Source organism: Globicephala melas, chromosome 8 (assembly GCF_963455315.2).
Source record: "Globicephala melas chromosome 8, mGloMel1.2, whole genome shotgun sequence".
Classification (NCBI taxonomy): domain Eukaryota; kingdom Metazoa; phylum Chordata; class Mammalia; order Artiodactyla; family Delphinidae; genus Globicephala; species Globicephala melas.
Genome location: NC_083321.1, coordinates 50489689 through 50516152, shown reverse-complemented (window position 1 = coordinate 50516152; position 26464 = coordinate 50489689). Strand labels below are relative to the sequence as shown.

General features: G+C 40.0%; 1 protein-coding gene across 5 annotated transcripts in view; it reads left to right on the top strand.

Annotated features, from left to right (window-relative positions):
• The first annotated feature begins 607 nt into the window (after nt 1-607).
• The window catches only part of FCHSD2 (FCH and double SH3 domains 2), a 300576-nt gene continuing 274719 nt past the window's right edge, over nt 608-26464 (top strand). For all 5 annotated transcript variants that reach the window (XR_009564908.2, XM_030836180.3, XM_030836179.3 and 2 more), the window contains exons 1-2: nt 608-1024; nt 2797-2894. Coding sequence is in view for 4 of the 5 variants with exons in the window: in XM_030836180.3 (XP_030692040.2) it covers nt 1004-1024; nt 2797-2894 (119 nt within the window). In the remaining variant the exon portion in view is untranslated. The remainder of the gene's footprint in view (nt 1025-2796; nt 2895-26464) is intronic.

Sequence of the window (26464 nt, the reverse complement as noted above, 5' to 3'; positions counted from 1 at the left end):
CACACACACACACACACACACACACACACACACACACACACACACACACACACACACACACACACACACCCCCCCCCCCCCCCGCAGGAGCGCCTTATGCGCGTGCGTCGGGGCAAAGCCCTCTCCCGCCCACGTGCGCGCCCCCAACCGGGGGCGCGCGCCGCGGCTGGCGGGAAAGCGCGCGGGAAGCCCCCAGCTGGCTCCCACTGTGGGGGAGGGACAACAGGAGGCGTTTGGAACGTGCCATTCTCGGAGAGAACGGGGGGATTTTCGTGCTGCGGTAGCATTTTTACCCCTTTCATTCGCCGACCGATCCGTTAGCTCCCCCCGTCCCCCGCCGCGATACGGAGCTCCGCGCCGCGGCCACGCTCCCTCCCTGCAGCCGGGCCCGGCCCCTCGAACCCAGCTCTGGCCTAAGCTATTCCCTCCGCCGCCGGAGCGGGGCGCTGCGCCACGCGCTGGGGCCGGAAATTCCCGCGGCCTGAGTGGAGGAACCCAAGCGGAGAGTGCGGCGCCGCCTTCCACCTCCCCCGGCCGGGCGGGGGTGTTGGGCCCAGCGAGGGCCAGGCTGCCTGAGTGGGGGCGGGGGGGGGGGCCGCGTCTGAGGAGCCGCGGAATCGGCGGCGGGTGGATAGCCGCGGCGAGCAGGGAACCGGACGACTGGGGTGCTCCTCAAGAGCCGCTCGGCGAGCTGGGAGAGCCTGCGCCCCCGCACCCGGGCCCCCGCCCCCTCGCGGTCTCCGCCTCCTTGCCTCACACACCCCCAGAGCCGCCGGAGCCCAGGCCTTCTCGGCGCTTCTCCTCCTTCTCTTCACACTCACCCTCGGACCCGGTTGTCCTGCTATCCGCCGGCCTTGCTCCCTCCGGGGCGAGTCCTCGTTCTCAGGCTCTCCTTAAACACACAAGCACACCCCGCTCGCTGGGCGGCCTTCTCCTCTTGGCTCTCCTCCTCCCCTCCTCACTTACGCCGCCGTCGGAGGAAGATTGATGTCCCTTCAGCATCATGCAGCCGCCGCCGAGGAAGGTGAGAATGCAGCTGGGGGTCTTTGAGGTTTTGGGGGGGATGCGTACAAGGAACGCGGCTGGGGCGACCACTGCGCCCCCTCCCCCTTTGCGCAAGGGGCCGTGACCGCCGTCGTCTCGGGCTTGTCACTGAGTTGCCGCCGGCTCCTGGCGGGGGGCGCGCGTTTGGTGCCTTCGCGTCGGAGGGGCGGCCAGGGCTCGTCCCCTCCACCGCTCGGTAGACCCCCCCATCCCCAGACATTTCACAAGAGTTTCGGGTGTGCGTGTGTGTATGTGTTATGTGTGTGTGAGAGAGAGAGCGAGCGCGCATGGCAGTGCTGCTCTCTGCAAAGTGCTTTCTCGGGGCTGCACCGAGGGGAGGCGGGGGAGCCACTGCAGCTTGCAGAGCCTTTTGCTTGTGTGATTGTTTAGTCTGCACCAGGTTTGAGCCCTCCGCCCGCTTGTCGCCACCCTCCCCCATTGGCAAATTTACAGGGAATTTGTTTCCAGCCTAGCCTTAATGTTTGGCTCGCTTTTCCCACGGGGCAACCGAAGAGAAGTCGCAATAGTCACCCCCACCCCAAGGGAAAACAAGAAATTAAGCATTGAGCGGTTCTGTCTTTCTCTTCCCCATTCCTGCCCCGCCCCTCCGACTAGGGGGCGAGGAAGGTGGTGGTTCTGTCCCCAGGAGAGAGAGAACCGGGCCGTGCTTGGCGTGTGAGCCGTGATCTAGGCTTCGGGTGGGAGTGACGGAGTGACGGGTGCTCCGGGCTTGTCAGCAGCTTCCCCGCTTCGCCTTTCCAGAACTGTTTCAATGTCCCCCTCCCAGTTTTCCCAGGGACTGAGGCTGTGTCCTTGTCTTTTCAATCCTGCAGATGGTTACTGAGTGTCTCCTCTGGGTGGAGGAGGCTGTTCTATCCTCCCCTTGTGGGCAAACATTTGCTGAATGCCTAACTCATTCGTGTCTGCTCCCTCTTTTTTCTCTTTCTTAACCCGGGTTCTCCGGTTAAGTGAGTCTTTTTCTTTCACACACGTACCCTTACCCCTCCAGTGGCCCTGCTTCGGCCATGGGGGTTCCAGGCCCACTGTAACCTGGATCCCGGCCTGGCGGGCGAGGCACTGGCCGGTTTGCATATACTGTTCTAGCTGTTTGAAGTGGAAACGCCACGGGGACCGGCTTGCTGTGGTGGCTTAAAAGCACTGCATATGCTGGAAGGTCACTTTTGCTTTCTCCTTTGTGAGAAAGAGATTGTGATTTGATGTGCTGTCCAGCAAGTCGAGGGCATCATCCTGAGAGTGTGCTTCTCGTAGCCATTATGGAATAATTTAAGTAGTTGATTCATGCATATAATTTCATGATTGTGTAAGTTTCGGTCATGAGATATCTAGGCATTCTTATGCCCACTTCTCCCATCTACACTCTGCTCACCTCTCCTGATGTTTTAATGTCTTTGTATCCTTTTTGGAAGAAATAGAAGACAGACTCTTTTAAAGACCTGGATATGTATTGAGCTTGTACATGAAATGAAATGACTGGCAGTTTATTTTGCACCTCTTTAATCTGTAATTTTTATACCCGTGTACTTTCATTTAGCCTCTGCTTCAGGTTGTTTTAGCTAGTTTTTTCATTAATTATCTGCAGTAAACAAAATTATGTGGCTAATAATGGGTTTATGGTCCTCAGGGGAAAGGCAAGTAAGAGTTATATATTCTGACAAGTATTTCGTATTTTCAAGTAATTTTTTTTATTGTTAAAGTTGTAATAAGGCCTCATAAATATATGGTATATTTTAGGTGAAAGTTACACAAGAACTGAAAAACATTCAAGTTGAGCAGATGACAAAACTTCAAGCCAAACATCAAGCAGAATGTGATTTGCTTGAAGATATGAGGTAAGGTTATAGTAAATAGTTTGAGAATTTCTGTATCTCTATTTCAAACAACCTTTGCATTACCAAGCCCCAGGAACTGATGATGGAATTTCCTTTTGGATTTCCTGCTTTAAGGCTGTTAGAGCTTTGACTCAGCTAGAAATTATAACTGGAATTAACACAATACAAACTTTTTTCCTTTGGTGGAGAAACCTATAACCTACACATACTATTATGAAAAAACAAGGTTCTTACAAATTTATCAGTCAGATTATAATCACTGAAATAGAAATTCTTATTTAAATAATTTTTCTGCTAAACTTCTTTCTACATTTATTGACCTTAACGATTTCACGTGGAATTTTAAACTGACACATGGTTAATGGTTAATATCTGGGGGTGAGCCAGTCAATCTCAGATGATTATTAGAACATGATAAATATAACTTTGTCTTTGAACATTAAATTTAGTGGGAAATGTGTTTATCATATTTTATCATTAAAGTGACTTGTATCCCTATTCAAGATAACTTCTAATTAAAAAGATAAGACATCTTGCCAGCCTTGTGAAAGTCAATGTCTTTCTTTATAGAAGTAATCATGACTCATTTTATTGAAAGAAACACCACTGTTTTAACAATCCTATAGTACAAACTGACAGTTTAACAAACATTTTTGTAAAGGAAAATGATTTGCATGTTGAAACAGAGTCGCTGCAATTATTTCCCTTTATTAATACATTTATTAAATTGGAATTGGGTCTGTAAGCCTCATCAGTTACTTATTTTTTCCTGTGGTGCACAACCTCATGTTGGTTTCATGAAAAATATTAACTATATGTTATTATAATAAAACTATATGTGTTTGGATAGCTGAATTGTTCGTAGCCCAAAGATTTTTACTTAGAGTTCCTTTTCCCCCCCCATATTTAATTTAGATACTAAATTAATATTTCTACTATTTACGTATCTTTTCAGGGTTTCTAAGGCATATTAATTTAGACTCATCCAAACTTGGATATACCAAGATCATTGTTTTCTGACTGAAAACTACTCTATTTTTTTTTAACTTTTAATTTTATATTGGTGTATAGGTGATTAACAATGTTGTGTTAGTTTCAGGTGAAAACTACTCTATTTTAATTCTGCATTTGTTTCTTTGTTTTTCTTGTGGACACAGGGAAATTTTTAGACTTAAATAATTCCTGTGCAAGACACCTGAAACTTTTCATATGGTTACAAATTAAGCTTTTAATATTTATTAAGTGAATGAAGGTATTTTATATTTTAGCAGTTTAGGAAGGCAAAATTCGTTTGTAAGTAAAGATCCTCTGTGGGGTATGGATAGTCAGTAGTCATTAAGTCCTTTTGATTATGTTCAAAAGACCTCTTGTTTGCATATTCTCTATTTCCCCTGTTGCTTGTACCTTGACTTACGGTCAGCCACATGGACACGTCACTGCTAAGTTGATGTAGATTGCTGCTCCTGTTGCTACTGTTTAGTTGTTTGTATTATTTCTGACTTCATCACATTTCACTAGCGTTGTGCGGTAATATCCTAATTATTACTGTAGTGTTCTCATATCTTCCACCTCCCAATCTCTCCTTTTAAATCTGTTTTCCACGTTGTTACCAGTTAACTTTCTAATAATTGTTTATTTATTTATTTTCTTTTTTTAAAAAATTAATTAATTAATTATTATTATTTTTGGCTGCGTTGAGTCTTCGTTGCTGTGCATGGGCTTTCTTTAGTTGTGGTGAGCAGGGGCTACTCTTTGCAGTGCCCGGGCTTCTCATTGTGGTGGCTTCTCTTGTTGCGGAGCATGGGCTCTAGGCTCGTGGGCTTCAGTAGTTGTGGCATGTGGGCTCCGTAGTTGTGGCTCACGGGCTTTAGAGCGCAGGCTCAGTAGTTGTGGTGCACGGGCTTAGTTGCTCTGTGGCATGTGGGATCTTCCTGGACCAGAGCTTAAACGTGTCCCCTGCACTGGCAGGCAGATTCTTTTTTTTTTTTTTAACATCTTTATTAGAGTATAATTGCTTTACAATGGTGTGCCAGTTTCTGCTTTATAACAAAGTGAATCAGTTGTACATGTACATATGTCCCCATATCGCTTCCCTCTTGCATCTCTCTCCCTCCCACCCGGCAGGCAGATTCTTAACCACTGCACCACCAGGGAAGTCCCTCTAATAACCGTTTATTACGTATCAGGTTCTCTGTGATCTTCAGGATAAAGACCAAACACTTTGTCATAGCACATGTGGCCCTTTGCAACCTAGGTACAAGCTACAAGCTTCATTTCCTGGCTTAGTTATTACCATTTCATGCCCATGCATATCCTTTCTCCTTATTCCCCCTGCCCTGGCCACTTAGGACTTCTGGTTATCTAATTGTATTCTCGACATTCATGCTTTTGTGCCCTCCTAATTTTCATCTGACAAATTCTGGTTACCACTAAGTTTGCAAGTTTGATCTTCTCTGTGATCTCAAAGAATTTTGATTTTGTGCATGCTTCTGGCTTCCCCCCTCATGTGAATTCCTTGAAGTCAGAGGCTAAGTCTTATTCATTTTTGTATATTTGTACCCTTTGTAAACAGCTGGCAGAATTGTTAAATGAATGTAACTGGTTATATTTACATGCAGCTTATTTGTGTTTAAGTGAGATATTTTATAAGCTCTGTTTGTAGGTGGCTGTAGTGGTATCTGTTGAGCTTGTGTTTTAATTTGATTCATGTAGGCACTTTAAAATGTACTGTGGCTATTTGATGTAGAGTATATCTGTATTTATATATAATATGTAAATACAGAGACTGTTGGTGCTCCAAGGATTCATGGATTCTTTATTATTTTAAAGGAGTCAGTGTGTTTTTCTTTGTATTAAATAAATGGGATGAATCCCTTTATTCCTATATAGTTGTGAGCAGAATACTGTATTACCTCCTAAAACATGAGTTTAGGTTTCTGATTTGCTCCCCCCCAATGGTAATACTGAATTGGAAATTGAAAATTTTTACTCTCAATATTCATAACTTTAATTCCTTGAGGAGGAAGTGGTCTGGCTTTGTTGATTTGTCTTAGCAAGTGGAATGACCTTATAAAAAAATTCATTAGAAATCTCTGAACTTGGATTTTTATATGTATTATGTTGTAAAGCATCTTGCCTGCTTTTCCTTTTTTGAGGCTCTCACCACCTTCCTTCCCAAAATCCCACAAATAGCTCTCCTTCTCACTGATGCACCCCCCACCAGTGTTATGCTCAATTTCAATTAGTATGAATTCACCCCTCAAAGTGCAAATACCTTTAATTCTTGACATAAAGAAGTAAGTAAGCAGAGAGAAATTTTTTGACTTTAAAAAAAGTTAAAAAAAAAAAAAAAGACCACAACACATTAAGCTGTAAATAGGAAAATTTTATTCTGGGTTATGGCTAGTTCCCACTCCCCTCCCCCCTTCTCATCTTCTGGAATTTTGAAAGGAGATCAATTATGATATAGTTTTTTTCCTTTGCTCTCTTCCCTTTCTTCAGTTCATTTGAGTTCCAGGGGTGCATGTAGAAGCTGGTGTGTTGGAGTAAAGTATGAGAAGGAAAGATAACTTATTTGTTGTTAATCAGGGACATTCCATGCTTTGGGGAGATTTTTATACTGAAGTGTTTCCTGTTGACTTTTGCTATCAGCAGTAGACTAGCATACTTTACTTTCTTTTTCGTTTATTATTTTTTATTCTCTCTTTGCTTTCTAGGGCCACTTATAAATAAGTTTCTAAATACTAGAGCCTATGTGTTGTGTATTAATATAATGTATTTCTTGTTTATTCTTATGATGTGCTAACTCGAGTCAGTAAAGAAAGTTCTTTGCAGGGATGCAGAATATAAAGAATTACCTTCTTAGCAGACATTTTTAGGTCATTATATAATATTGAAAAGTCATAGAATTTTAGAGTCAGGTGGATACTGTGATGTTTGCTGATTTTATAGATGAAAATGGAAACCGAGACAGTTGATAGGAAGTGAATCATATTGAGGTGGACTCTTCAGTTATTTCTCCTAATTTCTAGGCTCGTGTACTTTCCCCTATATCTGTATTTCCCAAGCTTCTAACCAAGGAACTCATCATGGCTCCCATTTTTGGAAACATTTTGCATATCAAAAAGTACATTTTTGTTTTATTTTTCACTTTTCATATACTGAGCTGTCAGTCAGCTTTGAGTCAGTATTTTAAAACTAGTAACATGAGTCCAGCCAAAAGCAAAGATACTTAAACTTTACCTCAGAGCAGGTTGAGGGTATGTGTGGTTTCTCACAGTTGTTCTGAAAAATTTAACCTGGCTCAAGAAGCATTTGTCCTTTCTTTGCAGACATCTGGAGGTCTAGTGACCTCAAGTGAGGAATTGCTGTACTATATGTTGCCTTCTCTAAACTGTAGGTTCATGGGAGTCACTGGGGATTGGATTCTGAAGTCTGTTGATGGAAGCTCTGAGACTTTTTTTCATTGTCTCAGAGACCTTTATGTCTAAAAGGGAAACTTAGAGGTAATCTGGTCTAGAGGGTTTTTTTAAAAACAGGTTTATTGAGATGTAATTCACTTGCCATCCAATTAACCCATTTAAAGTTTTTTTGTATATTCATAGGGTTTTACAACCATCACGATACTTTAACTTTAGAACATTTTTGTCCCTCCTACAGGAAACTACCTATTAACAGTCACTTCCCATCACCTTATCCAGCCTTAAGCAATTATTACTTTCGCTCTCTGTAGAAGCAGAATCTATATAAATGGAATCATACAATATGTGGTCTTTGGTGACTGGCTTTTACTTAGCATAATGTTTTCAACTTTCATCCATGTTATAGCATCAATACTTCATTCCTTTTTTATTGCAGAATAATATTCCACTGTATGGATATACCACATTTTATTAATCTGTTCCTCAGTTGATGGACTTTTTTGCTATTATGAATAATGTTCCTTTGAGCAAATTTTTCTGTGGACTTATGTTTTCATTTATCTTAGGTATATACCTAGTAGTGGAATTGTTGGGTCATATGGTAACGGTATGTTTGACTTTCTGAGGAACTTTTCAAACTGTTTTCCAAAGTGGCTGTACCATTTTATATTCCCGCTAGCTATAATGTATGAAGGTTCCAGTTTCTAAACATTTTTACCAGTGTTTGTTATTGTCTGTCTTTTGATTATAGCCATTCTAGTAGGTGTGAAGTGGTATCATATTGTGGCTTTGATTTGCATTTCCCTAATAGCTTATGAAGTTGAGCATTTTTTTGTGTGCTTAATGGCTATTTGCATATCTTCTTTGGAGAAATGTCTATTCAAATCCTTTGCCCATTTTTTAATTGGGTTATTTGTCTTTTTCTTATTGAGTTGTAAAAGTTCTTTAAATATTTATCTTATCAGCTATATGATTTGCAAATATATGCAGTATTTGCAATATTTTTCCCACTCTGTGGAAGAATCACCTGAGGTAATTCTTATGTGCCCTAAATTTTGAGAACCAATGAAGTGGTGAAAAGAATAAGGACTTTGAAGACAGACCAGAGATTGAAACTCAGCTCTGTCACTAATGCTGGATAATCTAGGACAAGTTACTAAGGTTCTCTGAGCCTCATATTTCATGTATGTAAAACAAGGTTAATGCTTACCTTTTTGCTTTTCTGTAAAAGTTAAATGAGATAGGTGAAATGCCAAGCATGGTAGATATTCACCATTGGTAGCTATAGGATGTTGTCTTATACAAGGTAACAAAATAAGTTATTGTGTTTTATTAATTCTAAGAAGCACATTTTTTTTTACATTCTTATATTTCTGAAATCCGGTTACATCTTACAGTTGCTTTTGGTTGTGATGTGTTTGTCCTTGTCTCTTCGTGCACAGAACTTGCAGAGTAGTTAGCAGCAGGCTTGGAAGAAAATCCCAGAGATAATGGTTTGAATACAAATGTTGGATCACCCAGGCTTTTGTAAAATAAATAAATTTATTTATTTATTTATTATTTTTGGCTGCGTTGGGTCTTCATTGCTGCGCACAGCTTTCTCTAGTTGCGGCGAGCGGGGCTACTCTTCGTTGCGGTGCATGGGCTTCTCATTGCAGTGGCTTCTCTTATTGCAGAGCTCGGGCTCTAGGCACGAGGGCTTCAGTAGTTGTGGCATGTGGGCTCAGTAGTTGTGGCTCGTGGGCCCTAGAACACAGGCTCAGTAGCTGTGGCAGAAGGTTTAGTTGTTCTGCGGCATGTGGGATCTTCCTGGACCAGGGCTTGGACCTGTGTCCCCTGCATTGGCAGGTGGATTCTTAACCACTGTGCCACCAGGGAAGCCCCCCACCCAGGCTTTTGATGGCACAGAGGATGATACTGTGTGGAAAAACAGTAATGACTGATTCAAAAGTGATTCAGAAGAGTTTGAGCCTGAGTGTGACCAGTTTATGCACCAATTTATTCATTTACCTTTTAAAAATTGTGCACAAGAGTAATACATGCTAAAAATCTAATTAATGGGGACTTCCCTGATGGTCCAGTGGCTCTATGCTCCCAATGCAGGGGGCCCGGGTTTGATCCCTGGTCAGGGAACTAGATCCCACATGCCACAGCTAAAGATCTCGCACACTACAACTAAAAGATCCAGCATGTCGCAACGAAGACCCGGCACAGCCAAATAAATAAATAAATAAATATTTTAAAAAAATCTAACAAAGTTTAAAAGAGCTCTTTTAATAAGTATAAATAAAAATTGTATCAATAAGTGATAGGGTATTGTATCAATTTAAATGGCAGCATTTTTTCTTAGTGGAGCATAATGTGACTTGCAATCAGTGGAGTTTTAGATATGATGAAAATTGGAAGTAGCAGGTCAGGTGCTGTACCCTGGTCTTCTTCATTCATTCAGCAATCATTGTTTCTCAATCCAGTATTCTTTCAAATTAGAACTTGATGTAAATCATGAGAGGGAGAATTTTTTAAACAGAGTCATATGGAATTAAACTAAGGAGTAATAATGAAAGTTACCCACCACTTGGGTTAAGAACAGAAGTATTGAAGAATTTTTATGTGCCCTTTTCTTTGATTTGGTCTTTTTAGCCACACCCAAGTATATACGTATGAGAGGTGGTGAAGATGATGAGTGGTAAGGTAGCTGATCACAGCTACTGGAATGAGTACCAGCTTAAAAATATACAACCTGGGTACAAATCCTAGTTGTTAATCTTTATTAATTATGTGAATTTGGCCACAAGTAACCACAAGTTACTTAAACTTTAGTGAGCCTCATATTTCTTATCTGTAAAATAATGATAATTATAATACCTTATGGGGCTATTTTGATAATTAAAGTAATGCACATAAAAGCTTTCTTGCATAGTGTGTGGAACATAGTAGATGCTCAACAGATGCATGTGGACTGTAATTTTGTTAAGTAATTGAGAATATCTGTTCAGAAATTATGGTCTTTGACTTACTCATCCTGTAAAGAGTTAACCTGTGGGTTAAAAAATGTAATGAACCTCGAAGATAAACTGTTCAAGTAATACCAAAGAATTTTCTTCACTAAGTTCAGCAGCCTTAGGTACCTTCCATCTTTCTGTGTGTTGATAATGATTCTCCTTATGATTGCTGGATGGCATACACAGTTCCAAGCATGCTATTCTCGTACAACATGAGGTGGAAAAAAAGAAAGGTTTGCAGTTTCTCCTCACGCAAAATTTCCCTCTTTACCTTCCCTCCTTTCCTTCTACTAGGGAAGACAGTTTCTACCAGAAATTATCCCAGAAGACTTTCCCTTGTATCTCATTGGCTGAGTTTGCTTCATATGCCCCTGCAGCCTAGCTGCAAAGGAGGCTGGGAATGTGATTACCTTCTTGGAGAGGTGGTCTTTGCCAGTAAGAAATAGGTATTGGTTGCAGTAATATGGCTTTTCCACGTTACTGTTTGCCCTGTTTGCCACAGGGACCCATTTCTAATTTACTCCTAGTGTTTCCCATAAAAGTGTAAAAAGTGTGTTGACTTTAGATTATGAAAGATATAGCTAGAATTTCACTTGTCCCAAGCAGATTGGGAATAAGAGACTCCTTAGAAACCATTTGTATCCCCTCCTTTCAACTGCTTTTAAGTTCAGTGTCTTAGGTTGGGAGTAGGTTTTTGTATTTACCGTAGGTAATGGGCCAGTAGGCCAATGGCCTCTTAGGATTCTCCTGTTAAGAATACTTAAGAGTGTTTAAATATCTTGCCACTTCTGGTTTTCTGATAATTTGGGGAAATCGTGGTCTAAGGGCCCTCCAGGTAGTTTCATTTTTGCTGAACTCCTTTTACTTCTCAGGTGAAAGTGTTAATAAGTAGTAAAGCGGCTAAACTGAAAGCAGGGAAGGACAAATAAGAGCTAGAATTACTCCTAGAAATTGAGGATTGGCAATTCTGTCATGAAAGTGTAGAGAATGAAGCCTTTTACCTGAGGAGGCCTGTGGTGATAAGTTGGTGTTTTTCTTTGTAAATTCTTCGAATGTTCATTTGAATCCCACAGATGCTGTCTGTTTTGTTGGTGTCAATCTTCAGGAATGATCTGATGCATAAGCAGGAGTTAGAAAGTCCGGTTTGTGCTGTTGGCTCTTCAGTGACTAATTTGGGAACTAGGCACAGAAATGCAACCCTCTAGTTTGTTCCATTGCTGCAGATTTCCTGTCATGTGTTGGTCAGGACTAACTTAATAGAATCTTAGCTGATATTTTTATTTCATTTTATTGTTTCCTCACAGTATTCCTTGGTCATGCTTTAACATTCCATTTGATCTCCTTTTTGGCATTCATGTATGAGTGTCTTGTCATCCAGATGTTTTCTGTTTTGTGAACTTTGAAATAATCCCAATTCAAAAAGAAAATGTTATTTCTGGTGTTATGTAAAGTGTTACCATGTCTGTGGTCCCACAGGAAACAACTGGGAATATATATCCCTTGATTATATTTTAGTGTTATTTGTTTTCCCCCCATTGGTGGCTGGAGAAGGGGGCGAGAGGCAGAGACTTTTTATTGTATACCCTTTTTGGTAAGTTTTGAATTTGGAACTATGTGAATATTATCTACTCTTAAAACTAAAATTAAATGATTCAGTATTGGTGAATATTTTATTGCTTGTCTGTGAAAGATAACATACTATAAGAATTTATATTAGTTGATGCTAAAATGTCATTTTTGGCTTTTAGTTAGTTTTTAGTGAAGTTATTTTCATCATTAATAGACTTTACAGTTTATTTCTAATATATACCAAGTATTAAGAATACTTGATTCACAAACTTCATAAAATGATTGGTCTCAAGCTGGTTGTTGTTCAGAGTTGGGGAAACAGGCTCTGTGTATTACTATGTTCTTTTCTTTGTGTGTTGTGGAATTGTTTTGTCTCCAAACAAGCAAACATATTGGGTGGTTAGATTGATGTCCAGCTCAAATTTTATTTTAGTTAACTTTATTCAAAGGTTTTATATCAAAGTCATCATTTAACATATTGTTTCTATGGTAAAATGTATTTTGCATTATTAGCCAACTTTCTCCATGGGGAATTCTTTCATCTGTTTTACTCTAGAGGTATTTTATATACTAGTTTTCTCAGCTATATTGACCTAATTGAATATTTTTGGTATTCCATTTGCTTCCCTTGCATTTTTAGCTATATCTTTCTATTTTTCAAGTGGTGTTTTAGGTGTTACACCATGCATCTTTAATCACTCATTGTACACCTTGAGTTAATATTATACCATGCCACATAAGACACTTACAACAGTCCAGTTCTAATTACTCCATCCCAGACTTTGTGCTGCATACTTTATAAACCTCATAGTACAATGTTAGTTTTGCTTTAAACACAGTCATCTTTTAAACAGATTAAGAGAAGGAAAAAAACTTTTATATTTACCAGTTTTGACTCTCTTCCCTTCTTGAGACCAATACATAGGTTTGAGTTTCCATCTGGTGTCATTTCCGTTTCAGTTGAAGAACTTTCTTCAGCATTTCTAGTGCAATTCTGCTGGTGGCAGTTCTCTTAGCTTTCACTTATCTGAAAGTGTCTTTATTTCACCCTCATTTTTGGAAGATAATTTTTGCTGGATATAGAATTCTGGATTGACAATTGGTCACTCCATTATCCTCTGGCTTCATTGTTTCCGATGAGAAGTTAGTTATTATTTATATACTTGTCTTGTCCTCTTGTATCTAATGTGCTCCTCCCCCCCCCCTTTCTGATGGCTTTTTTCCTCCTTTTTATTGTTTTTCTGCAGTTTGAATGTGATGTGACTAATGTAAGTACCTTTGTAATTATTTTTCTTGGGGGTTCATTTAACTTTTTGGATCCATAGGTGATGTTTTTCAACAAACCTGGGAAATTTGGGGCTATTATTTCTTCAACTATTTTTTTCTGCCCCACTCTCTCTTCTTTCCTTTTTGGACTCTAGTTACACGTGTGTTAAACTGTTTGATAATAATCTGTGTTCTTCAGATTGGATAATTTTTTAAAAATTAATTAATTTATGGCTGCATTGGGTCTTTGTTGCTGTGCACGAGCTTTTCTTTAGTTGCGGCGAGCGGGGGCTACTCTTTGTTGTGGTGCTTTCCCCCCTGATTATGAGTCACGTTTCCTGCTTATTTGCATATCTAATAATTTTTGATTATTTGGACATTGTGGATGACACAGTATAGGATGTTTCGATTGCGTCATCTTTCTTTAATGAGTATTGAGTTTTGGGGTTCCACTGAAAGCCTGTGTGTCCAAGGTGTGCAGCATTATCTCCACTCTGGCTGAATTGGAATTCCAGTGTGTCCCAGCAGTGTGCAGTTTCTGGTATCTGTTCGGCTCTCAGGCCTGCAGTAGTGACTCTCCTAGGCCTCATGGAGTCTCACCCTGGCTTATGTGTGGCCTAATACTCAGGCAAGGATGCTCAGGGAACCCCCATGCAGATTGCTGGGGCCACCCCTTCTCATTGTTGTCTCTTCTCTAGTACCCTGTCCTACAAATTCTAGCTTCTTCAGTAGCCCAGAACTGTGATCTCTGCATCTCAATTCAGTGAGACCATCATGCTTGGCTTAGGCTCCACTTCCCTGTGATGGAGTTGGGAAAGTGTCTCGGGCAGAAAGCTGGAGCAGATGTGGTACACACTTCCTTTGCTGCCAGTTTCATACCTAAAAATAGTAGAGTCATATATTTTGTCTAGTTCTATAGATGTTACTTGAGGAGGGCTAGTCTGGTACCAGTTACTTCATCATGGCTAGAAATGGAAGTCTACTTCTCAGATGTATTGGAAGAAGATATTTAACTGATTATGAATTTATATATATTTAATATCTACCTAATCTAAATTAATCCTTTGCTTTTGGATATATGAATTTGGATATTACCTATAAAAATGTATGTATTCTGTAGCACAAACATTTTTTAACAGCTTTATTAAGATATAATTTTTATAAAAAGGACACGCTATGTAAAAAAAAAAGATATAATTGATATATTATGTAATGCACTTATATAAACTGTATAATTCATTGGCTTTTGGTATATTCACAGAGTTGTGCATCTATTACGACAGTCAATTTTAGAACATTTTCATTACGCTAAGAAGAACCCTGCACCCCTTAGCCATTACCCTTCCCTTTTCCCCCCATTTGCCCAGCCCTAGGCAGCCACTAATCTACTTTCTGTAGGTTTATTTGTTCTGGACATTTCATATAAATGGAATCATACAATATGTGGTCTGTTGAGACTGTCTTCTTTCACTTGGCATAAGGTTTTCAAGGTTCATCAGCATTTTAGCATCTATCAGTACTTTATTCCTTTTTATTGTTTGGATATACACTTTTTTTTTTTTTTTGCTTTTTACTGTAACATTTTAAAATTGAGATATAATTGACATATAACATTCTTTTCAATTTAGGTGTACAACATAAAAATTTGATATATGCATATATTGCAAGTGATTGCAGTAAGTCTAGTTAACATCTATCACCACACAGTTACAAATTTTTTCTTGTGATGAGAACTTTTAAGAACTTTTACTCTCTTAGCAACTATCAAATATACAATACAGTCTTGCTAACTATAGTCACCATGCTGTACATTATATTCCCAGGACTGACTTATCTTATAACTGGAAGTATGTACCTTTTGACCCCCTTTACCCATTTCACCCACTCTCTGCCTCTGGCAACCACCAATCTGTTCACTGTATCTATGAGTTCAATTTTTTTTTTTTTCTTAAAGATTCTACATGTGAGTAAGATCTTGTCTTTCTCTGTCTGAATTATTTCACTAAGCAAAATGTCCTCAAGGTCCATCCATATTGTCACAAATGGCAGGATTTCCCTCTTTTTTTATGGCTGAATAATTTTCCTTTCTGTGTATTTTTGTGTATACATGTGCATATATCGATATACATATCACATTTTCTTTATCTGTTCATCCATCCATGGTCACTTAAATTGTTTCCATGTTTTGGCTATTGTAAACAATGCTGAGATGAACACAGGGATGCATATATCTCTTCAAGAGAGTGATTTTATTCCTTTTAGATACATACCTAGAAGTGGAATTGCTGGATTATGTGGTAATTCTATCTTTAATTATTTGAGGAAACTTCATACTGTTTTCCATAGTGGGTGTACCAGTTTGCATTCCCACCAACAGTGTACAAGGGTCCCCTTTCCTCCACACTCTCACCAAACACTTGTAATTTTTTTCCTTTTTGATAATAGGTATTCTAACAGGTGTGAAGTGGTATCTCATTGTGGTTTTGATTTACATTTCCCTGATGATTGGTGATGTTGAGGACCTTTCGCTTATCTGGCCATCTGTATGTCTTCTTTGGAAAATGTCTATTCAGATTCTCTACCCAGTTTTTGTTTTTTTTTAATGTTTATTTATTTATTTGTTTGTGCCAGGTCTTAGTTGTGGCTCACGGGCTTCTTAGTTGTGTCAGGCAGGCTCCTTAGTTGCGGCCCAAGGGCTCCTTAGTTGTGCATGCAAACTCTTAGTTGCGGCACACGTGTGGGATCTAGTTCCCTGACCAGGGATCGAACCCGGACCTCCTGCATTGGGAGCTCACAGTTTTATCCACTGCGCCACCAGGGAAGTCCCTCTGCCCATTTTTAAATTGAATTGTTTTCCTCTATTGAATTGTATGAGATCTTTATATATTTTGGATAATAGTCCCTTATCAGATATGATTTGCAAATATTTTCTATCATTCTGTAGGTTGCCTTTTCATTTTGTTGATGACTTCCTTTACTGTGCAGAAGATTGATGTAGTCTCACTTGTTTATTTTTGCTTTTTTTGCCTTTGCTTGTGCCATCTATAATGTAAAATATTAAAGATGATAGAAGGAGGGTGCCATTTTCTGGTCATTCCTTGAGTCAGGCTTTACTCATTATTATCATTAATAATAATAATAATAATAATCTAATTCAAGGAATGACCAGAGGGTGTCACTCAAGAATGACAGTTCTTGGGCTTCCCTGGTGGCGCAGCGGTTGAGAGTCCGCCTGCGATGCAGGGGACACGGGTTCGTGCCCCGGTCTGGGAAGATCCCACATGCTGCGGAGCGACTGGGCTCGTGAGCCATGGCCACTGAGCCTGCACTTCCGGAGCCTGTGCTCCGCAATGGGAGAGGCCACAACAGGGAGAGGCCCGCGTATGGCAAAAAAAAAAAAAAAAAAAAAAAAGAATGACGGTTCTCATGTTTTCCTAACATATGTATCTGGATCTGTTGGCTTTTTAGCTATATTTCTTTGCATTATTATTTTTTGTGGCTGCCCTGGTGATTACAATATACATCCTTAATTATTTACTGTCTATGTGCAGTTAATATTTTACCACTTCAGATAAATTGTATAAGTGTTATATCCATCTAGGTCCATATCTACCCTTCTTTCCTTTATGCTAAAGTGATTATTTGTAGTATATCTACACACATTATAAACCCCACAAGACAATGTTACAATTTTTGCTTTAAACTGATACATGGTTTGTAAGTAAATTAAGAGGGAAAAGGCAAAAGTTCTAGAAGTCTTTTGTATTTACCCGGATATTTACCATTTTCAGTGCTTTCCATTCTTTTCTGGGGATTTGAGTTTCTATCTTGAATCATTTCCTTTCATCCTGGAGAACTTCCTTTAGCATACCTTTTTTTTTTTTCCTCCTTATAATTTTTTCAGCTTTACTGAGATATAATTGACATGTAACATTGTGTAAGTTTAAGGTGTAGATGTGTTAATTTGATACACATGTATTGTGAAATGATCACCACAGTAGCTTACTTAATACCTCCATCACCTCACATAATTACCATTTCTTTTTTGTGGTGAGAACATTTAAGATCTGCTCTCTTAGAAACTTTCAAGTATCCAATGCAGTATTGTTAACTATAATCACCAGGCTGTACATTAGGATCCCAGAACATTTCCTATAATGAAAGTTTGTATACTTTGACGAACATCTCCCCATTTCCCCCACCCCCCAGCCCCTGGCAACTACCATTCTACACTCTGTTTCTGTGCGTTTGGCTTTTTTAGATTCCACATATAAGTGAGATCATATACAGTATTTGTCTTTCTCTGTCTGACTTATTTCACTTAGCATAATGCTCTCAACGTCCATCCATGTTCTTGCAAATGGCAGGATTTCCTTCTTTCTCATGGCTCAATAATATTCCATTGTATATGTGTCATTCACATATATACATATGTATATATAATTCATATGTCATTCGTGTGTGTGTGTGTGTGTGTGTGTGTGTGTGTGTATATATATATATATATATATATATATATATATACCGTGATTCTTTATCCATTAATTTGTTGACAGACACTTAGGTTGTTTCCATATCTTGGCTATTGTCAGTAATTCTCAGTGAACATGAAGTTGCAGATATCTCTTCGAGATAGTGATTTTGTTTGCTTCAGATATATATCCAGAAGTAGAATTGCTGGATCATTTGGTAGTTCTACTTTTAATTTTTTGAGGAACCTCCACACTGTTTTCCACAGTAACTATACAAATTTATATTCCCACCAACAGTCTACAAGGGTTCCCTTTTCTCCACATCCTTACCAACACTTGTTATCTCTTGTCTTTTTGGTGACAGCCATTCTAACAAGTGTGATGTGGTATCTCATTGTGGTTTTGATTTGAATTTCCATTTAGTGTATCTTGAAGTTCAGGTCTGCTGATGACAGTTTTGTTTTATGTGAAAATTTCATTATTTAGTCTTCATTTTGAGGGTATAATTGCTGGGTAATGATTTCTGGCTTGACAATTTTCTTTTTTTTAATCTAAGTGTAGTTGGTTTTTACAATGTTATGTTAGTTTCTGGTGTACAGCAAAGTGATTCAGTTATATATATGTACACACACACGTGTGTGTGTGTGTATTCTTTTCAGATTATTTTCCATTACAGGTTATTCAGGATATTGAATATAGTTCCCTGTGCTATACAATAGGACCTTATTGTTTATGTATTTTATATGTAGTAGTGTGTATCTGTTACACTCCTATTTTATCCCTCCCACTGCCCCCCCCTTCCCCTTTGGTAACTCTGTTTTCTATGTCTGTGAATCTGTTTCTGTTTTGTAAATAAGTTCATTCATATCATTTTTTAGAATCTACATATAAGTGATATCATATGATATTTGTCTTTGTCTGACTTACTTCACTTAGTATGATAATCTCTAGGTCCATCCATTTTGCTGCAAATGACATTATTTCATACTTTTTAATGGCTGAGTAATATTCCATTGTATTTATATACCTCATCTTCTACATCCATTCATCTGCTGATGGACATTTAGGTTGTTTTCATGACTTGGCTATTGTAGATAGTGCTGCTGTGAACACTGAGGTGCATGTACCTTTTCGAATTAAGAGTGTTCTCTGTATATATGCCCAGGAGTGGGATTGCTGGATCATATGGTAGCTTTATTTTTTGTTTTTTTTTGGAACCTCCATATAGTTTTCCATAGTGGCTGCACCAATTTACATTCCCACCAATAGTGTAGGAGGGTTCCCTTTTCTCCACACCTTCTCCAGCATTTATTATTTGTAGACTTTTTGGTGATGGCCATTCTGACCAGTGTGAGGTGATACCTTGTAGTTTTGATTTGCATTTCTCTAATAATTAGTGTTGTTGAGCATCTTTCCATGTGCCTGTTGGCCATCTGTATGTCTTCTTTGGAGAAATGTCTATTCAGCTCTTCTGCCCATGTTTTGATTGGGTTGTTTGTTTTTTTGATGTTGAGCTGTATGAGCTCTTTGTATATTTTGGAAGTTAAGCCCTTGCCGGTCACATCATTTGCAAATATTTTGTCCCATTCTATAGGTGGTCTTTTTATTTTGTTTTTGATTTCCTTTGCTGTGAGAAGCTTATAAATTTGTTTAGGCCCCACTTTTTTGGGTTTTTAAAAATATAATTCTGAATATACTCTATTTTTTAATAAATTTATTTATTTATTTGTATTTTTGGCTGTGTTGCATCTTCGTTGTGGTGTGCAGGCTTCTCATTGCAGTGGCTTCTCTTGCTGTGGACTATAGGCTCTAGGCACGCGGGCTTCAGTAGTTGTGGCATGCATGCTCAGTAGTTGTGGCTCGTGGGCTCTAGAGTGCAGTCTCAGTAGTTGTGGCACACGGGTTTAGTTGCTCTGTGGCATGTGGGATCTTCCCAGACCAGGGCTCAAACCTGTGTCCCCTGCATTGGCAGACGGATTCTTAACCACTGAGCCACCAGGGAAGTCCCCACTTGTTTATTTTTGCTTTTATTTCTGGGATATACCACGTTTCATTTATCCATTTATCAGTTGATGGACATTTGGGTTGTTTCACTTTTGGCTATTATGAATAATGCTTCTGTGAACATTCACGTACACATTTTTTTCCATGTACATGTGTTTTCCTTTCTTTTGGGTGATGCCTACATGTGGAATTGCTGGGGAATGTCTTAGCTCTATCTTTATTTTTGTTTGTTTACTATTTATTTACTGATTTGGCCACACAGCATGCGGGATCTTAGTTCCCTGACCAGGGATTGAACCTGTGCCCCCTGCAGTGGAAGTGTGGAGTCTTAACCACTGGACTGCCAGGGAAGTCCCTCTTTACTCTGTCTTTAAATGTTTAAGGAACTGCCAGACTGTTTACCAAAGGGACTGCACCATTTTATATTCCCACAAGCAATGTATTGTTCTGATTTCTCCATATTCTTGCCAACACTTGTTGTTGAACATTAATTATATCTCAGAGCCTCCCAGTACCTATGCATTCTGTCATCATCACCATCATCATCCCCGTTTTGTACATGAGGAGACCGAGGCTCAGATTGGTTAAGTGACTTGCCCAAGATCAGAGTACTAAGCAATTAAACATCTGGGTTTGAACATAGGTGTATGCCTGACTTTAAAGTTTAAGTTCTTTGTCCATTGAAAACTATTGGTATATGATATATATATCATTTGAAATCAAGGGAAATTTCATCGTATCTCCAAGCAGTGAGAGCACCTATGTAGATAGATATTTTCTCAGCCTTTATTAGCTTTTGGCAGGGATCCATTGAATATAGGAACATCTTTTCCCTGGTTTTGATAGCTGTACTGAGTTTTCTTGAAAATAGAAGACAGATGTCTTTCAGGATTATTTTAAATAACTGGGGCACAGCATTTTCAGTGCCCAGCATGTCTAGATATTTGGGAGGGAGTGTCTTGTTTCAAGAGTTACTACTTAGAATAGATACCAAAGAAGAGGTGTAAGATTCAGTGCCTTGCAGATCTTTCAGTCTGGCTGATTAGTACAGGATGGAAGAAGATCCACTGCCTGGAGCTTCATGTTTTTTCAGATGCAGGATTGTTGAAGGACTGTGTGAAAACTGGACTTTTAGAGATCTTTTGGCTCTTCCAATAATTATATCTGGGGTTTAGGTTGTATTTTGAGATGTTTCCATAGTCAAAAATGCCTTATCTATTTTTTTTTTTTTTTTTTGGTTGTCGTTATAAGTTAAGACCAGGAAGTTTTGTGGTCTCAGGGCGAAGGATACATTTCTGAATAGAACTAAAGTCTTGCTATGCAGCAAGGTTTTTTCTGGCCACCTAATTATGTTTATTTTTAACCTTTTGGCAATGTACCTAAAATAAAGTATACTCCACAAATAGCTTAGAATCAGCTCATACTGGGTGGTAGAAATGTATATAATCTCATGATACTTTATATTAGTAAACTCACTTTAATAAAAAAAATTATTCTTTACATGTTTGAAACTAATAGGTTGCAGAAGTTATTGAAATTGCTTTTTATGTAGAAAATAGGTGCCTATTAGCTAATTATGTTGTTTCATTTTGTATAGCTGTGTGCATGAGGACAAATATTTTTCTGAGGAGAAAAGAATAATCGTAAATTTACTTACAGGAAAATAATTAGATTTTCAAAGTTTCATTAGTTTATAATAAATATGGAAGAATAATAGTAGCAAATTGTAAAACTTAAAATTTTTTAAATGACTTTGACAGTGGCCTATTTTGTTAATATAGCATCTTTTGACATTGATTTAGGTCTAGTCTTGATATATTAGTACACATGTATTAAAATTAAGTCTTCACACCTCCTATATGTTATACATCAGTATCGTTTTAAGGAAGGAGAAAGCAAGGAAAAAGATCTCAGAGATTAATTTTATGTAACTGGCAGACAGAAAACTGAAAGATTTATGATGTACTATCTTTTAAATGTACAGTGTAATTCAAGTATGAGGAATAAAATGTATCTTGCACTCATGATGTTTAAAGACAATGTAGTAAAAAATTATGTTAGCTTTTATTTGCATCCTATAGAAATAGCAAAAGTTTTCATTTGATTAAAATGTTTGATATTTGTTCCTTGCCATGATCTCAAAAGAATGTGTGTTCCATTTTAATAAAAGATTATCTGACTAATGAATGTCTCCCACTCTTCCTGGCAAAGGAAGCTTGACATCTTAAATTGAGTCTTAAGCATGATATATCATAGATGAAAACATTTAGAGTCATGGTATTCAAAGGTGAACTTGATTATGGATCTCCCAACAAAATGATTCTGGCAACTTTGTTAATATTGATAAATCCTACTGGAAGATTATTTTTTTTTACTTAAAAATGCAGCTTTAGGTGGGTTTTTTTTTTTTAGCTTTTTTAAAAAAAGTTAATATTTATTTTTGGCTGCTTTGGGTCTTTGTTGCTGTGCGCAGGCTTTCTCTAGTTGCAGCGAGCAGGGGCTACTCTTTGTTGAGGTGTGTGGCCTTCTCATTGCGGGGCCTTCTCTTGTTGCAGAGCATGGGCTCTAGGCACGTGGGCTTCATTAGTTGCGGTGCGTGGGCTCAGTAGTCGCGGTGCATGGGCTCAGTAGTCGCGGTGCATGGGCTCAGTAGTTGTGGCGCACGGACTTATTTGCTCCGCGACATGTGGGATCTTCCCGGACCAGAGATCGAACCTGTGTCCCCCGCATTGGCAGGCGGATTCTTTTCTTTTTTTTTTTTTGTGGTATGCGGTCCTCTCACTGCTGTGGCCTCTCCCGCCGCGGAAAACAGGCTCCGGACGCGCAGGCTCAGCGGCCATGGCCCACGGGCCCAGCCACTCCGCGGCACGTGGGATCCTCCCGGACCGGGGCACGAACCCGTGTCCCCCGCATTGGCAGGCGGACTCTCAACCACTGCGCCGCCAGGGAAGTCCCTAGGTGGGATTTTTTAACCCTTTCTTTCCCAGGTCTTTTGTGTGTGTGTGTGCCATGAGATCAACACTTTTGAAAAATGAGAGGGCATAGTAATCTTCTATCGTCATGCAGTTTTTACTGAATTGACCTAATACTGCTTAAAGGATGTTATGATAAAATGCATTAGAAGGTTTCTTGTGACTGTCTTCATCTTAGGGCCTATCCATGACAAACTTGGACGTCAGTTTCTTTGTGATAAAATTATCTGTTTTCAGGTAACTCATTTTGACAGCATTATTTCTCTTTATTTATAGTACATCAAGAGCTGAAAGGTAAAGGAGTTTAAAGATGCCCAATTAAAATAAGACAGTTGGAGCTTCCCTGGTGGCGCAGTGGTTGAGAGTCCGCCTGCCGATGCAGGGGACATGGTGTTAGACCTGCGCGGTCTCCTAGGAGTTTCGACTCGCCCAGGAAACAACAAGAGTCGGAAGTCGATGCAAAACGCAAGAGGTTTATTGAAGGCCGGTGCACCGGGGTTCCTTGGACCTCACGCAGGAGGTCGAAGAAGGAACCCTTTTGGGCGCGAATATGTCAGTTTTATAGGTTCCCACTTCCCCGTATGTAAATTATAGATTTGGTTGTGTTCTCCTGCTGATTGGTCCCGGCTTAGGCTCGGACCAGAGAGGGAACTTGTCCCCAGCTGCCTGATTGGTCTTTGACAGACACCTTTTTTACATTTTGTTATCTCCCTCCTTCTCCCCAGCTGCCTGATTGGTCTTTGACAGACACCTTTTTTACATTTTGTTATCTCCCTCCTTCTCGGAAGGGGGCTGGACATCCTGGAAATTCACCCATTGTCTAAGAAGCCCCTATTGTCTGGAGAGTTCTTAATCATTAGCTGGAACAATGTCCCTCGAGTCCCACATTCCCCCCTTTTTCTTGTGACTATTGATTCCAATCATGGAATCTCAACCTTCTGTTCGTAAACTTTGGTACTGTTGTCTTAACATTAGAACTTGTACAGTACTGATACGTTCTCTAATAAATGCTATCAGGCGATTTAGAACACATGGTCCAAAAGTTAAAATCAACAATAAAACAATAAGAGGTCCCAACAGAGTAGAGATTAAGGTGGTAAACCAGGGGGACTTATCAAACCATGATTGAAACCATCCTTTTTCGTTCTCTCTCTCCCTTTGCCTTTTATCTAAGCGTTCCCTTAGTTTATCCATGGTTTTGGTAATGGTTCCTGAATGATCAATATAAAAGCAACATTCTTCTTTTAGAGCGGCGCATAATCCCCCTTCCTTAAGAAACAGCAAATCTAGGCTGCAACACCGTTTCTGAAAGTGAGGTGAGTGATTCCTTTAGTTGAGTTATGGAACTTTCTAATGCTCGAAGGTCGATGTCTACAGCCTGTCTTAAACTTGCATAATACTGGGGTTGTTGTATGAGGGCTGTGGTTCCTGTTCCTATCCCGGCAGATATTCCTAGTCCTAGAAGGACAGCCAATGTGAGGGTTACAGGTTCTCTTTTGTTTTTTGTTTTTCCTACATATTCATCTAAAAAGGATGAGTCTGAATGGTAGATAAGTCTAGGGACTAATTGCACTAACACACAAAAGTCAGCTGAAGTATTAAGAACCTCTAAAGAGACACAAGGGGTGAGCCCCGTGTTACATGTCCACCATCCATCTTGAGGAGGTACAAGATATCCTGAGCCTGAAGGGAGGCTAAAATCATGACAAAGGTGTCTATGGGACTGGGGAGGTGTTCCTATACAAGTACCATTTCCAAAAACCGAGGACAGGGTTAATTTACTGTTCCCTTCTTGCTTCCATCGACATTGGTCTGAGGAGGTAGAATTAGTATAGTTGGAGCTATATCCTATAGCATCATAATAAGGGGGAGGGGCAGCATAGCAAAGCCAACAGCCTCTGGGTTTATAGCATTGAGAACCGTAAAGGCTGCCTGCACCAAAGAAAGCATCCTATCCTGAGGAGTCCCAGGCTTAACTGTGGGTTCTTTGGATCCAGAGGTTTCATTAGTCTCATTCTTTGTTGACGTAGTTGAAGGGGCCGGGGGAAGCAAAGGGGGGCCAAGTATGGGATTTGGGCCTATTGATATAGGAGCAGGAGTCTCAATCTTTAGTTTAAGGGTCATTAATATTCCTAAATCATATCCCCTCATGTAAAATCTAACGCCCCAAGAATGACCATTTATCCATTTTTTATCTCTTTTTCCGGGATTACTAAAGGAAATTTTAAGGGGATGACACCATCCTGAACATTTACTCCGGTGTCCGGTATCCTCAATATGAGAATAATTAGCCGTTACAGTAATAAAATCCCAAGTTGAGGTGGGTTTCCAATTAGTATCCCCGGTAGTTTCACATCCCCAGCTTTTGCAATAAAAGTTTTCAGTTCCACCACATTTATAATTCAGAGATCAAGGGCGGTGGAACCCGGGGCATACGTAGAAAGTGAGGATACCAAGCATCATTCTTTTGCCTGCATTTTTGCAACCCGGCCCAAACCAATCAGTTTCCGAAACTTTGGAAGGGGCAGTGTTCATATCATGAGAATCTTCTGTATCCCAATAAGGTGCTCCTATAGCCAATTTACAAACATCAGGAAAAAGATCTGGCCACCAGGTCCAGGGGGGTGCAGTATGACTAATGGACCAGGTTACATCTCCAGTCTGAGAAATTACCTGCCAAGTTAAACGTTGGGGGAGGTGAGGGCTAAAATCACTTACAGTCAGTAAAGGCAGTAAAACCAAAATTATAAGTCTTAGGTTCGTAGAAGCTTGAGTTTGAGCGGGTTGTCGGTTCTTTGGGCCCGCCATCCTGATGATGCCGTCGCTGGTGCAGCCTTCACATGTGAAGCATGGATCCAGGCAGCGATGCCGTCCACTTTTATGGCCATTGGGGTGGTGAGGAGGACGGTGTATGGTCCTTTCCATCGAGGTTCCAACGTCTGGGTTCGATGCCGACGGACGTATACGGAGTCTCCGACTTGGAAAGGATGAGTTTCTCCCGGTGTTCCCGGTTGGTAGGCCTTGGCGAGTTGGGACCATATTTCTTTCTGGACCAATTGGAGTCCCAGTAGCCTAGCATATAAGTCAGTGTTATTTTGACAATCAGGTTTTATTTCTTTTCCTAAAGTGAGGAGGGGAGGCGGGGCACCATATAATATTTCAAAAGGAGTAAGATGGTATCGGGAAGGTGTATTTCTAACCCGGAATAGGGCCAAAGGAAGGAGCACCGTCCAATCGGTACCGCCAGTCTCCAAGGACAATTTAGTTAGGGTCTCTTTTAGAGTCCTATTCATTCTTTCTACCTGACCTAAACTTTGGGGTCTATAGGCACAATGTAATTTCCAATCAGTCCCCAAATATCTGGCCACATCCTGACTTACCTGGGCGACGAAGGCTGGACCATTATCAGACCCTATTACCTTTGATGCTCCAAATCGAGGAAAAATTTCTTCTAAAATCTTCTTGGCTACTACAGCAGCTGTTTCTTTCTTTGTTGGGAAAGCCTCTATCCATCCTGAAAAAGTGTCTACAAAAACTAAAAGGTATTTATCACCGTACCTTCCAAGACGCACTTCGGTAAAGTCCACTTCCCAGTAAGTTCCTGGGCGGTCCCCCCTGAGTCTCTTTCCAGTTTCAAGTTTCCCTTTGTGAGCATTTACCTGTTGACATGGGACGCATTCCTGCACAATGTGTTCAGCTAATTTTGTCATTCCAGGGGTTTCGTACCCGGCTTTTTGTAACAAGGCTACCATCTTTTTAGTCCCCAAATGTGTCCATCTGTGCATCTGTTGTAACATGGATTCTGCTTGCTGAGGGGACAAAGTTCCTTTTGTTGTGGCCGGGATGATTTCTTCATCGCGGCCT